The 15,189-nt window shown below is 34.6% G+C and overlaps 2 protein-coding genes across 3 annotated transcripts; one reads left to right on the plus strand and one right to left on the minus strand.

Moving 5' to 3' along the window:
* The first annotated feature begins 518 nt into the window (after window positions 1-518).
* On the plus strand, window positions 519-1,416 carry LOC119985430 (TIR-only protein-like). The gene is made up of 2 exons (XM_038829737.1): window positions 519-1,027; window positions 1,317-1,416. Exons 1-2 carry the CDS (start codon window positions 519-521, stop codon window positions 1,414-1,416), a joined length of 609 nt encoding a protein of 202 aa, XP_038685665.1.
* Window positions 1,417-2,413: 997 nt separating this feature from the next.
* LOC119984978 (beta-glucosidase 18-like) lies at window positions 2,414-8,408 on the minus strand. Of its 2 annotated transcripts, XM_038829118.1 has the most exons (12): window positions 7,504-8,408; window positions 7,352-7,418; window positions 7,214-7,272; window positions 7,063-7,138; window positions 6,909-6,983; window positions 6,729-6,816; window positions 6,250-6,502; window positions 6,037-6,152; window positions 3,884-4,136; window positions 3,690-3,792; window positions 3,482-3,590; window positions 2,414-3,368 (listed from the first exon to the last, which is right to left on the minus strand). In XM_038829118.1, the coding sequence occupies exons 1-12, from the start codon at window positions 7,660-7,662 to the stop codon at window positions 3,119-3,121; spliced, it is 1,608 nt and encodes a 535-aa protein (XP_038685046.1). In that variant the 5' UTR covers window positions 7,663-8,408; the 3' UTR covers window positions 2,414-3,118. The 2 variants fall into 2 exon arrangements, with proteins under 2 accessions (XP_038685046.1, XP_038685047.1); XM_038829119.1 differs by lacking the exon at window positions 7,504-8,408 and having other exon boundaries at window positions 7,063-7,134.
* Between the last annotated feature and the right edge of the window lie 6,781 nt (window positions 8,409-15,189).

A 15,189-nucleotide genomic window follows, 5' to 3' on the forward strand; every position in this document is an offset into this window, starting at 1 on the left:
AAAAAAAAAATCTTAGGTATCCCAATAAAAAACATTATAGTTATCCCAGTAATGGATATTGTCCATCGATTGATGTAAGTATAGGAGCCCACAAAACCTTGTGATTAAATAAGAGAGACACATCCACTATTGGAATAACAAAGACGTTTTTTACTGAGATCCCTATCACTTTTGGAAAAAAAAAAAAAAGATCTTTGTCGTCCATGCTTTGTGACTTCAATGTTTTTGTTTCTATTAAAATATATTATTTTCTGGGCTTTGAAAACATGAAACGTCTTTGAAGGATTAACAAAATGTAAATTCAACACATAAGTAAATTTCCATCAAGACGTGGAGAAAAGGAAAGGAAAGTCAAATTCAAACCATATATCTATATAAAGAGAATCAACAATCCCTTCTAAAGTACATTTTCTTTTGCCAAAAACAAAAGGAAAAAAAACCAGTATCAATAAAGTTGAATCGAATTATTCTTACATCCATCCTTCTCCAAACCTTGCAAGAGCACGCCATTTATTAAGATGCAATATCCTACCACTTCTTTGATCATGAACCTCCAACGTCATTTACATCGGCAAAAACACCATTTACATCTGCAAAATCAATTAGTAAATCGTAAAGTGAAGCCTTGTGATGTTTTCATAAATCATAGAGGTACCGACACGAAACGAACCCTAGTAAACTTGCTTTATGATCATCTTACTAGGTTCAACCTACGTCCTTTTTTGGACAACAAGAATATGAAACCAGGAGACAAGTTGTTCGATCACATCAATGGTGCAATCAAAAGTTGTAAGCTTGGTGTTGCTGTGTTTTCACCAAATTATTGCGATTCATACTTCTGTCTCCATGAATTGGCTCTTTTTATGGAGTCTAAGAAGAAGGTGATTCCAATCTTTTGTGACATCAAGCCATCGGAGCTTCAAGTGGCTAACAATGGAGTTTGTCCAGAGGAAGATGTGAAAAGGTTTAATCAAGCTCTTGAGGAGGCAAAGAACACAGTTGGACTTACCTTTGACTCTTCGAAAGGGCACGTAATCAAAATCTCTTCCTTCTCTCATTTTTTAATCACTAATGATAGGGACATGTGGAATCCACAAATTCACTTGGATCCTATGCATCCAACTCAACAGTTGAAATAACTAAGATATTAATGATTGATATGTTTATCATTTTCGTTGTTTAATCAAGTTTAAAAATCCCGACTTGGGTCATTTATACTTTAAGTAGAATATAATTTCTTTTCTTTTCCTCTCTTTGTTATTATTTATCAATAAAGGGTTCCTAATGTTGTTTTGGTTTTGTCTTTGTTTTTACAGGAATTGGTCCGAAGTTGTGAACAAGGCTTCAGACACGATCATCAGAAACTTAATTGAAATAGAGAACCGAGAAAGGATTCATCCACTAATCAAACACTAAACTTGCATGAATATATACATATTGCATGCCACGCCCAATATTGGATCTTTGGTCATTTAATTTGCATTAGCTTTTTTTTTTTTCATAATTTTATTTGTTCAAAAAAATAATTTAGGACTAATTCCCATTGTTAATTTGTTGTATACACAAATTGTTAATTAATTTCATTAATTGGTTCCTTGTAAAATAGAACAATATAGGGTTTGTGGCTTTGAATGCAAATAAACAAATGTAATAATATTTTGATTGATTTCATTTCTTTTCTGTGAAAAGAGATACTGAATGAAACATGCATCTTAAATTTCTTTAAGACCCCAGAGAAACTAGAACATGATTGGGATTTGGGGGAATGCTACCAACCCGTTGAGATAAATGACGCAGTCGAAAACGTATGACTGAGACTAAACATATGTTTAAGTTTAAAACACAATGAACTGAAATTTTCCAGAAAGAGATGCGATTCAAATATTTTTATAAATCGTTCAATGATCTCCTAGGAGGTTATAACCCTAAATAAATAAGAAATTAAATATTTAGTAAACAATGAAACTAAAACAAAGGAAATCGCAAAATTAAGAAAGTATTAAAAAACGTTAAAAATACTACATTGAAAGCTTAAACACTGGAATTTGGCCAAAATAGAACGGTGCTAATAGCAAAGGGATTAGTCTTAACGACCACGCCGAATCAAGTCACCCTGTCAAATTTTGCGTAATTCCAAGCTCATAAATTTTCTATCCTACTAGACGATATTCTTGTAATAAACATGTCATGCTCATGGTCATAATTGATGTGGGAACTGGGGATCAGGACAAATATTGGTGGGTTTGCTTCTGCTAATCACCATACATTGACCCTCATAAACCAGATTGACTCATAAACCAAAATCTTCACAACCCAAGAAAAAGAAAAAACAATCAAACTCATAATCAAAGTTTTTGTTCCAAACAACTTAGGATCAGCTACATAAACTCAACCATGCAAAAAAATTAATAGACATGATAGAACAAGCTCTTTTCTGTTACTTCTCCTCAATAAAAATGAAAAGATCTTGAGTAAGGAACATAAGCAGTAGCAGAAAGAACAGAAGAAGAATTGCCTCTTGTGATCTAGTAACCCAAAACTCTTGCCATCTCTGCTGCATGCCTCAAAATCACTGGCCTCAGATAAACTGCCCATAGACCCACCATTGCCATCACTATCTCTGCTCCAACCCTCATACTCCTTTCAAACGCTCTCACCCTTGCATTTCCTACAATATCCAATGCAAAATTCTATTTGCACTACAATGAAGTAACACCACTACCATCCTGGATATGTACATTTACCAGTAGTTAACTACCATTCTCAGCTACAGTAAATCTAACATTTGTCGTGTACATACAATAAACGCATTGTATTACAATAGTTACACAAAAGTTTTACCAAGACTCACGGTCTTGTTTCTGTTTGTCAAAGTAAAATCTGGAAACAAGATTCTTCCAGTTCTCTACTTTAGTTCCTCTTCCTTTCAGTACAAGTTTGGTTGACTTGTACCCGAAAATATTCATCTAATTTATAGTGTCTTATTTGGGTCAGGTTGCCAGGAAGTTTAACCTTTTGACATCATTCCTTTAGTCAGAAAACAAGAAGGTTGACTTTATTAAACAGGAGCGTAAACTCCGGGATTCAAAATGAGGAAATGGCAGAGTATACAATAAATTCAGTATTTTTCAGCCGGTCTAAGTTTTGATGATCGGGTGGATAAGAAATTTTTGTTTTTGAAAGAACTTATGTGTTGACTGGTGCCATTGGTGAGGAAGTCGCCATACCATCTAACAGATTGTTTTGGCATCCTTTGAAGTGTTTGGCGATCAACGTAGTAGAGTCCGAATCTCATGCTGTAACCATCTTTCCATTCTAAATTGTCCATCAAGCTCCATATAAAATATCCACGTACATCAGCACCATTCCTGATTTTCCAATCAAACATCACAGCTCAGAAACTCGAGTAGCTAAATCTAAGAGTCTGCAATACTTATCCTGTGATAAGATTATGTTCAGTTGAAGTAGTAAAATATGTTACCTTATCGCCCTAGCTAAAGCGGCAAGGTAAGCTTTATGGAAACTGATTCGCTTGACATCGAGCAGCAGGTCTTGAAATTGCTCGTTTTGCTGCTTTGGAGGAGCATATCCTGGCAACAACAAGAAATTGAGCCAATACATCTAAACAAAAAAACTGTTGTAATTGAAGAGCCAACATTTTTTCTTAAGCAATGGGAATGCCTGCTTACCATTTTCAGTCACAAACATTGGAAAATTATTGTATCTTTCCCTGACATAGTTAATAATATTCTCCATGCCCCTTGGAACAACGAAGAACCTGGGATTTGCAGTCTGCCATAACCCATAAAGTAACTAAATAAATGGCCCAAATAAAATGGACGGCTGAGGGATTAATAGTGACACAGAATATCGAACATCATACCCTTTCTCCAATTGGAACGCCATCGCGTTCTCCTGTTGTGTAGACGAAACCTCGTATAGGGCGATCATAGCCTGAGGTGCAAGCAGAGTAGATGCAGTCCTTGATATACAGAGTTTGATAATGGTTGACGCCAATAAAATCAATGCTGCCTTTAACATACTCATTTTCTTCCAAGGAGAACGCTGGTAATGAACTCCCAAGGTAATGGCGCATTTCCTGGGGATAATCTCCACGTATCAAAGGATCCAACACCCTGCTTAGCAAGAAAGAAAATATTCATTTCATGTTTGCAAAGATCTTGTCTCAGTATTGCTAGACCCATTAGATATCCATGTAATAACGGAAGTACCATTGTTATTGTTGTAGACATTCCATCATGACAAGCAGTCACCGTTCTAAATTTTACTGTTTACAATTGTAACTTCTCCAATTTAACCTAATCATGCCTCCAACACAGTTCTTTTTTGTCTCAAAATAAACTGCAATATCAATTTAATTAACTGTCGATATCGGGGATTACAGGGCACGGTTTTGATTTCAGCTCGCAGAAGTCTGTATTATTCTTGGTCAGACCAAGAGCACAAACATCAAAGCTTACCACCTGCATTCAACTCTGAACAAAATATAAACAGGAAACAATGTTTCACAAATAAAATAGTAATAACAACATCTAAAATTTATAACTTTCAATACCACTTAACTAATTGGCATAGATCAAAGTTTCAAAAAAAAAAGTCTTGTACATCTGTCTCATTTAAAAAGATCAGAACCTCTGAACCTGACATGAAGGCTTAGTCATAACAACCAATATCTACTATAATATAACCCAATACAGCGCACATGCTAGCCCATGAACCTATATAATAGTAATTAGATCATGTCAGGTGAAGTTCCTAAAAATATTTCCACATATCGCTTTAAATGCAAAAGCACAGTAAGGTATTGTTCTATTATTGCTCCTTTTTGTCATCAGCCTGAGCAGGAAGGGAATCAAGTTCATGTAGCACCAATTAATGTGGAGGTTCCCGTTGCATCACAATCATCCATTGGACATGCATTGTTGACCATATGATGTATCCTCAGCCAAAACCCTGATAGGTCCAAATCAACATGGGAAACTTCGAAACTAAAAATTGTAGCCAATACATACTTGTGTGTATTTACTTACTCATTTTCCTCCAAGTAATTAGAAGTTTCTATAAAATGTCAAAGCCGCTTAAATTTGATCTAAATTGCGTGTCATACCCAATGATGCATAAAGTTCGTCATCATAAGTAAATAAATTGACATCATCATTATTCGAGCTTTCATCCCAAAAGTTTCGAGGTCAGCATATGCAATGATAATAATATAGTTACTATACATTGTAGCCCCAATGATTATGGCTCCACCAAACATTGGGCTTGCGGAAGCATTTAGTAGCTGGGACCAGGACCATTTTTCAGACAGAAAAATCCAGATTTTAAGTGGTTGTAGTTACTAATCATTCACCTCCAATGCAGGGTTGTACTGATTCAACCAAAAATCTTTTAGATTGAAGAGATGACCTTGATACCATGGCTACCTAACTCATGTATGTCCTTCAAATTACTCAGAGGTAGCTTCTATGATCTAAAATCAAGTTAGTGCCTTTAAAGACTAAAATATACTTCATATTAAATAATTTGCCATGCCCAAGTAGTGTAATAGTCTTGATCTACGACACACCCAAAAAAAAAAGTCAAAAGATATTGAAATCGGGTTTGTTGCTTTGATTGTTTACTGACAGTGACCTTAAGTAAATTATCTAAGCATCCTAATCCAACTAAATTATCAAAGTTGACCCACATAAATAATGGAGTGATTGCTTCTATATTTTGATTTCTTAATAAATAATAACAATGAAAAACCTCTTGTGACATCCTAGTCTCATGCGTAAGACATAATGTAGATTACTTTCAAAGGATAGAGATAAGTAATCGATTACAATTTGAAACCCTAATAGTCAGTGAACCAGCTAATGATCAAAATAGAAAATAGGACCAAAAAAATAATTTCTTTCCACATCAAGACAGTTGGAAAATACAAAAATCAATGTGAAGATTGTGTAGGATTTCCTAATACTCCTGATTGGGACATGATATAGTAGTTTAATTGAAGGTATCAGTACTCACCAGGCTATATTAAAAGCTAAGCCTCTACTGACAGCTTGCCTGTCAGCTTCATCATCTCTCAGCGGTTCATACATGGGCGAATTTGTAATTATTCCAATGGAACCACCTTGTGTTAGCTGCATCACCAGTAATTTGCCATCAAGAAGACAAAAGGCCAACACTAAGTATTATTACAACATTAGGCAACCAATTGTTAGGTTTGTGACTCAGTACCTGAAAATGTTCACGGTATAACTTAACAGCCTTGGCATGTGCCAGTAACATATTGTGCATGACAATGAGGGGCTCTACATCAGAATTGCCCTCTGAACAATTTCCAAAAGGAGCTGAACAATGACCTGGTGGATACCAACCCCTAATGTAGGCAAAATCTACGAATAGATTTGGTTCATTGATGGTTATCCAGTACTTAACTCGATCCCCGAAATTTTTGAAACAAATTTCAGAATAATAAACAAAATCTTTCCTGCAAAAAATTCAAAAATTACAGTCTTAAGCATCACGGATTGTATCATGTCGCCAGAGTGAAAGTGTAAGCCGGTATTACTACCACAAATCTTCTATCAAACTAAGCACAGAAGATACTAAAGGGGGTCAGAAACTCTTTTCAGAGCGGCTACTAAAGAATTGAGTCGGTAAGTTGAGGGACATAGAAAGGCATCAAAAGATTTCAAGATAAGAGTAGGGATTACTGCATTTGAGGGCTGAGCCAGGATCCATATCTATCCTGCAGTTCTTGTGGTAAGTCATGGTGGTGCAGAGTCACAAATGGCTCTATTCCTGCATTATGATTTTTGTTTTATTTAACATAATTCAAAGTTTATAGAAAGATTAAAGAACTTACTAATTTAGAAAAAATATATATATCTGACCCTTGCTCAAGAGATTGTCTATGATTTTGTTATAGAACTTGATCCCACTTGGATTAACTTCCCCAAATCTTCCTCCTATACAGCCCAAGAGCAACATTAGCTATTTCTAAACCAAAAACTAATCATCAAACAATTTACTACTGTATCTACATACTGGGTAAGATTCTGCTCCATGAAATCGACAACCGGTATGCATTTGTACCAAGAGAATGCATCAGGTCAATATCTTCCTATCCAAACAAATTAGAAAATTAAAATTGATAGAAGCATCAAGAGCTTTAAAATGTGGATGCAAAAGTCAATACCAAGAAGCGATGGTAATGGTCGTCTGCTACATCTCCATTGTCATTGTTCACTATGTTTCCTGGAGAACAACAAAAATCAAATTGACCATAAACAGAATGTTATTGACATAATATTCAAAATATCTCTCTTTTTCTTACCAGGAATATGAGCAAAAACATCCCAGTTGCTGAGACCCTTGCCATCTTCAAGATATGCTCCTTCTACCTGCAACATACGAAATTAAGAAAATCCCAACACTGAGAAATTGCAGTAAAGACATTAAAGACAGAAACTTTGGAACCAAACATGCCTGATAAGATGATGTGCCTGTCCCAAAGAGGAACCCATTTGGGAAATCAGATCTCTTGACATTTTCTTCACCATCTCCATCAAACCCATAAGCAAAAGCCAAGCTTGGGAGTACAACAATGAAGGACAATAGCAAAAGCCGGAGTATTTTGACTCCCATATTGAAGAGATACAGTATCAAGAGAAAAAGTTGAATGCACTTGGCTTTGATTCTTCTGGGTTTATATTAACAAGGCAAAATCAAAGGAACTGGAAAAAAATGAGGTCGTTTTCCACTTTCGGTGGGACCGAAGAATCGACTTCAGTGACGAAATGGAGCTCAATAATATCAAGCATAGGGTGGGTTATCACCTTTCCATCAACTGGGGCAAGGATCCAGAGAGCTGGTAGTACGGTCCACTTACAATAATCGAATCCCGCAGTGGATGAGGGTCCCGTAGTTATTTTTCCATTACAGCTACACCATACACCAAATTGGCAACCAGCATTCCAAAATGGTTCTCACCTTTTTTGGACAATTTCACTTTTGATGACAAATATATCCGACAATTTCACTTCCATAACTTCCTTGAGCTGCCATGGGTGTCCGTTACAGCTTGATTGTCCGTATTTCTACATCAAGTCATCAACAGCTGGCTCCACCTAAAACTTCTCAAACCAAAAACCCTCTCTGGTCATGATTGTGTTAGAATAATAAAGAGAGAGAGGAGGGGGAGGCCGGAGGCGATAACTTTGCAGATTGTATTGATATTAATAAATAGCACAATTTGTGGGTTTTTTTAGAGAGATGTGGGATGCCTGAGGCATTGATAAATCTGCTCTCTTCTGCGCTTGAGGCCGTTTGGGTATGATCTTGGGTAAGAAGCCTGAATTAACCATCGGCCATGGGGGCAACAGAGAAGGCAAAGAATGGGTCCGTTTGGGAGTGTTTTGTATTTTAGTACTGTGAGGTGAGGTGTTGTGAGGTAAAAAATTACGGTGCTGTGAGGTGAGTTATGCTGACAAAAAACGTTTGGCATGTCACAAAAAAAACTATGGTGAGGTGCGTTGATGTGCAGTTGAGCGTTTGAATGAACAAACTGCAGTGAGGTGGAGTGAGATAATAAATTATAAAATTTGTCTAAATTTAATTATTAATTGTAATAAATGATTTTGTGAACTTAATTTAGTTAATTAATATTTGTTATATGATGATTTATTTTCTAAAAATTAAATTAGTAATTTAGTTTATAACACTAATATATGTTTTAAATTAATATATCATAATACTTAATTATTTGTTTTGTACTTTATAAATAACTAAATTTAAAATAATTTTTAATTAAAAAACTAATCCAAAAAATAAGATTGAACTATTATTTAATTAAATATTGTTAAATAATATGATGCCACGATTACAATTAAAAAAGTTAAAAATTTAAAATTATTGTAATGTCACCACGTGTATGACTAATGAGATTTAAAAAAAAAAAAAAAAAACTTCCGTCATTTACGAAAGACGGAAGATCGCGTGTTGTAACAGTAACTTGCGGTGACTCTATTGCGGCAGGAAGAAAAGCATCTCTCAATTGCTTTTGGTGCTACCGGCATTTGGAGCAGTGCAGGCTCAACGGACCGGGAAGCCAAACACCAAACTACTGTCAAACGACCGGTGGATCTCGCCGAGGTTGTGGTGAGTGAGTGGCGACCGGAGTGCCAAACGGGGTAAATGATTGCTTTGGTACCGCGAATCGGGGAAATACGGATCCTGAGATTTCTCCATGTCAATCGTGCAGGCAAATCAGTTGCTGGAGGACGAGTCTCTCATAAATAGATCAACGAAATATTTTACTGTGAAAGTTAATTATTTATCTTTATTTTAAATATTTATGTTAAGATATTCTTTATATTTTGTTTTAAATATTTATTTGCTGCTGTTAAAAATAAAATGCATAATAATTTGTCACAATATTTTAAACAGTATATTAGTGAGTCAGTGACAGATTGACACTAAAGTGCTTTTGTCCCAATTTCTTTTAATAGTCGGTTGGGTATTTTAATAACCATCAACCGACCCATCTCGTCATATGTCGGGTAAATTATCGGCCCAACTTCATGGATCGATTGACGGTTGATTGTTGACCATGAAAGTTGAGCCGGTAATGAGTTGGAATACCGACACATGCTTAGCCCTACCTATGAATGTCATTTTTGCATTTATAAGAGTATTGCACGACTAGTTTAACAACTTAAATATTTCTCTTATACAATTAATGAATATATAGAATCTACGATATTTTTCAAAAAAAAATTGATAAGATTACTAAACTTCATTCGATTAAAAAAAATGTATCAAAAATTCGAAAATCAGTACAATATACATTGAAAGTATCATAACATAAATAATTTTAAGACGGTATCCATGTACCAATCAATTTTCAAATTGAAGAGTTGACACTCTAAATATGTATCCATACCCGCACCCGTACCTGAATCTGGCTATCATAGCTCATTGATGGTTATATATCCAGTACTTTACTCGATCACCAAAACTCTTGAAACAAATTTCAGCATTATAACACATAATCTTCCCTGCAAGAACACCATTGACGCCATTGATATATTTGGTTGGATGTTCAAGAAAAGGAGGGCAATCATGAGTAGACAAGCTGTAGTGGGTACTGTTGTTGTCTTCTTCATTGAAATTATTGAGAAGAAGTGGTGTTGCATCAATACATTGCTTAACTGTCGCACTAGCTTTATCTTTGAATTGAGAAGCATGATTTTTCCTAGTAATGAAAGTCTACTCTTTGAGTATTGTCCATTAATTATTCGAAATGTTTGTATGGCAGAGGAAAAGTCCCACTGTAATCTCAGTGAACTGTGACACCAGTTTTATGTGTGAAAGGTAGATGAACTATTTTTTGCCTCATTTTTTGGAACTAATTAAAAAAGGAATGAGATGATGACAAATTTATATGAACTCATTTCTTATTTATCTTTTGAGTTTTCATGATTTTCTGACATCCCCAATGCAGCAAAGGTCACTGCGTAAATGTTTTAGATTCTACCAGTTGCTCAGAGGGATTGTAATGCATTCTTGTGTTTATTTAATGTGGGTTCTAATAGGTTCCAACGATGTTAATTATTACGATTGATTCTCAACAAGTATCTATTGCATGAAGAGCTTGCCTCCATACCTCACTAACTTTATGCTTGATTATATGCTCTATTTGCCAGAGCGGAAAGCTTGATTTTAAATGCTAGTGAAAATGCTGTGAAAAATATGATGAACTTAAAGCTATAAAATATGCTGTGAGGTGTTTGATGAATTAAAAACTGACATTAGAGGAAAAACTGTTGAAATAAAGTATTATAATATTATATTTTTTGGTTTTTATATTAAAATTTGTTATTAAATTTGATATTAGATGAATATAATAAATATAATTTTATTAAAATTAATTTTAAGCACAATTAATTTTATTAATAAAATAACTAATTTATTAAAATTTATATTTTAAAATAATGCTGTTAATAATTTAATCTTAAATTTAATTTAATAAATGTGATTTATTACTTAAATTTGAAGTATAAATTTTAAAGGAAAATGAATAAACTGTTAATATTACATGGGTCCCATGTGTAATAAATTGTTATAAAATATATTAATAAAGAATTTATTTGAATAATATATTAATAAATATATTAATGAGATTGTAGGTCCCAACTGCTTTTTAATAAAAAACAAATAAAGTACAATGATATGTGGGGTCAGTGTGGGCCCCACGTTTTACTTTGTGAAAAAAAAAAATTAGACAGTGGAAACCGTTTTATAAACTCCCATTAGCGCCAGCAGATCCACTGTTTTCATTGTGCTGTTTGGCACAGCAGAAGCTGAAACGGCTCGGCTAACGGATCCGCTCCGATTTTTGCTGTGCCAAACAGGTAGTATATGGAATTGAGAGGCAAAGCATGTTGCCTAAGATGGTTATTTTTCTGATTCATGTTATATTAGCTTCTCTGTTGTCCAAAATGGATTGGAAAATGGCTGCAAATGAGAATAGTAAACTATTTACAATTGATCTCAAGGGAAGAGATGGAACAAGTATAATGGAGAAAGATCAAATCCCCTCCTTCACAAGAATAATCTCATTTCTCTCTCCTGGTCTTGTGTGTGCTGATTCAATTCCATATTGAAATAGGGAATCAGTGTACATGTAGAGATGGATTTCCTCGATCTCGTCGGACACTGTGTGTATGTGGATTTCCTCCCTATTGATGTCGGCTTCGGCATTCGATGAGAGAAATGGAGATGGTGATGATGACACCGGCGGCGCTGCTCTAGAGAGATGGAGATAAGAATTAGATTTTATTTTTTTTTATAAACATTATTTGTATCTCATTTTTTATTAAGTATACTTCACTCTAGTGTATTTTTAAAGGTTTAATGGGGTGTAAATGATGTTCATTTTTTTCCATGTGTAACAGAATATTAATAAAAAGTAGTGTATTTCCACGTGAAATATTAATTGAACAAAAAAATTTATGCGTCACCAATTAACGACCATATCGTCTCCGTTATAACAAAAAAGTGGGACAGATAACTTTTGATCATTGAAATATTTAATCAGGTTCAACTCAGTCACCAATTTTTCAAATGTTTCAATTTGGGTATCCAAATTTCTAAACTTTTTCAAACAGGTCACACGGACAGTATTTAGCTATTTAGGTCAATCAAACTTGTGACATGGTAGAAAAAAAAAATCAAATTCAACTGATTTTTACTAGTGTGACATAACAAATGGATGACTTGGATATTAAGAAAATAAACATAAAAAATATTCAAAAGGTTCAAATTGCTCTCTAGCCGGACACAGCCCCATGGCCAAACTTCTGTTAGTATTTTGGTTAGGGTTCTTGGATTTTACCGGAGAGAAGATGAGAAGCTGGGAGAGCAAAGGGGTTTTATTGATATATTTTATATTTGTTTTAATTTTTTTATGCCATGTAGGTAATTTAGCTGCCCGAAATATTTGTTTTAATTTTTTTATGCCATGTATGATTTGTTTGAAATAATTTATAAACTTGAATTGAAACATTTGAAAAATGAGTGACTGACTGAGTTAAACTTAATCAGATATTTCAGTGATCAAAAATTGTCTTCCCCACAGAAAAGTGGTCAAAATGTTTCTTTGTATCATTGTTTGAAGTCGAGAGGCTGATTTGACCTTAAGAAAAACATAAGGGCTTAATTGGCCTTTTTTGATAAGTAAAGGGTTTTTCCGATTTTTATCCCTATAATGTATGACACTGCAGCAGTGTGCAAACTAATCACCAAAAACTAGACTATAATCCTATTACCTTATAAGAGAGAGCTTTCAACAAAAAATTGGATGGGCATCAGAGCCATCGATCGAGGAGTGGCAAGCCGTAACTAAAAGAGCCAATCCAACCGGGGTGCGAGACCTGGATCTCATAATTTCTTTATATACGTAAGATAGGAAGTTGGAAGAGCCGCTTTGACGGACTGTATGAAAAGACCAAGCTCAGATGAATAGAATCATCACAGTCTCAATTTTGACTTCCTATCGATCACTAAGCAAATCCTAGAATTTCTACAGTCAAAAAACACGTTCGGTCCTACAGATAGTGCAGAAATGTCTTGAAAATGACTTTTTGTCCATTCCTCTGCCTGCATGTGATGTGTGGGTCAAGGATTATAGAGATGAATATAGAATGAATTTGGAGTTTCTTTTAAGTAGTTTCTCACAATCTAGATCTTCAAATGGTGCTATGGACTGTTTCACCCTGAGAAAGTAATAGAACTCATTGCACTAACTGTTGATCATCAGAAATAGCACTCACCACTTCATCATACAGCATTGATCAGAGTTTGTTCTTTTAAGCTGCCGGTTATGATACTTAGTCCCAGAGAAGGCCTTCTTGTATGAGAGATGCTTAGGTTTTTCTTATAACCACATCGCTTGGAGAATACCAAGCGATGTGGGATCACAAGTGTCGCAACCGAGGTCACGACACGGATCGACGATGAACGGATAAAAAAAAATGATTTAGAGTCGCCACCAATTGATTTAAGTGCAATTGGACACTTAAAAAAGGTCTGCAAACCAGAAAATGGGTAAGGGGGTCTATTGAGTGTGGGGAAGGTGTTAGGCACCCCACAACTCCCTAAAAGGTTACCTAGATTAATCTATGTGTCTTTTCCTGAAAAGTTGCTTGTCCAATATAAATGATATTTTGATTTGAAAAGATAACATAATTAAAGTATAGGCAGGAGCTGAATGTTATCAAGTTCTCCTCCTAATTAACTTCAATTTAGTTACCATTATTTTTTTCGAGTACAAATGACACCTTAATTTGAAAAGATAACATAATTAAAGCCTAGATAGGAGCTGAATGTCATCAAGTCGTCCTCCTAATGAACTTTAATTTAGGTCTCTGGTAAATTAGTTTATGATTGAGTTTAGAAATACAAATGACACTTTAATTTGAAAAGATAACATAATTAAAGCCTAGGCAGGAGCTGAATGTCATCAAGTTCTCCTCCTAATGAACTTTAATTTAGGTATCTAGTAAATTAATTTATCATTATGTTTAGAAATAAAAACGACACTTTAATTTGAAAAGATTACATAATTAAAGCCTAGGCAGGAGCTGAATGTCATCAAGTCCTCCTCCTAATGAACTTTAATTTAGGTATCTAATAAATTAAATTACCATTTACATTTTGTTTAAATAAGGATAGCACAATTAAAGTCTAGGCAGGAGCTGAATGTCATCAAGTCCTCCTCTTAGTTGACTTTAATGTAGTAGCCATTAATTTGTTTTTATGAAGAGTTGGTAAAAACGTGATTATTGAATTGATGGATTGGTAAAACTAAACCCCTAAACATACATACTAATTACGTTAAACATAAATAAAACTAAACTACACTAATCTACTTTTCATTATTTCTGCTACACTACACTCCTATTACATGACTTATATTTACAAGGATAGACATATTCAAATAAAAACAAGATAAAACTATATACAGAGTAACAAATAATAAATAATACAAATGCAAATATGGCCACGGAGCCCGGTCCATTACTCAAGCCCAATCCGATCTCCAAATATGTGCTTCGGCCCAAATGAAGTCAAGTCCCGCCGAAGTAGAGTCGAGCCCGGTCCACATTCAAAAATCAACAAGAGAAAGGTTAAAATACCACTTAAATCAAATCAAAAACCACCTTAAAACACCATTTTTTTTAAAAAAAAAAACACCGTATCAATACATGTACAATTGGAAATATAAGAAAAATCCAATTTAAACCAAATGAATACAAGATTTGTACCCACACAAAGGCCCAAACGATGGATCGGCAACAACTCTTGAGCATTTCTTCCACGAGGGAATCAACTCAATAATCAATGTAGTTTCAATCAAACCAAATTTCAAGACTAAATACCACACCAGGCATCAAGAACCAAACATCAAAACAATACATCATAGCCGAACATCGGAACTAGGCATTAACATATTGACCAGGTATATACAGTGCATTGATACCACAGATTAACCAGATATTAGTAACTAAACATCAGCACCGTGAGCGAACAAGATTTACACCAGAAAAATCAAAGCCAAGTATCGACAATAGTTTGAAGAAATACAATCAAAATAATTGTTCAAGACTCAGA

This window comes from Tripterygium wilfordii, chromosome 19 (assembly GCF_013401445.1).
Source record: "Tripterygium wilfordii isolate XIE 37 chromosome 19, ASM1340144v1, whole genome shotgun sequence".
NCBI classification, from domain to species: Eukaryota; Viridiplantae; Streptophyta; class Magnoliopsida; order Celastrales; family Celastraceae; genus Tripterygium; species Tripterygium wilfordii.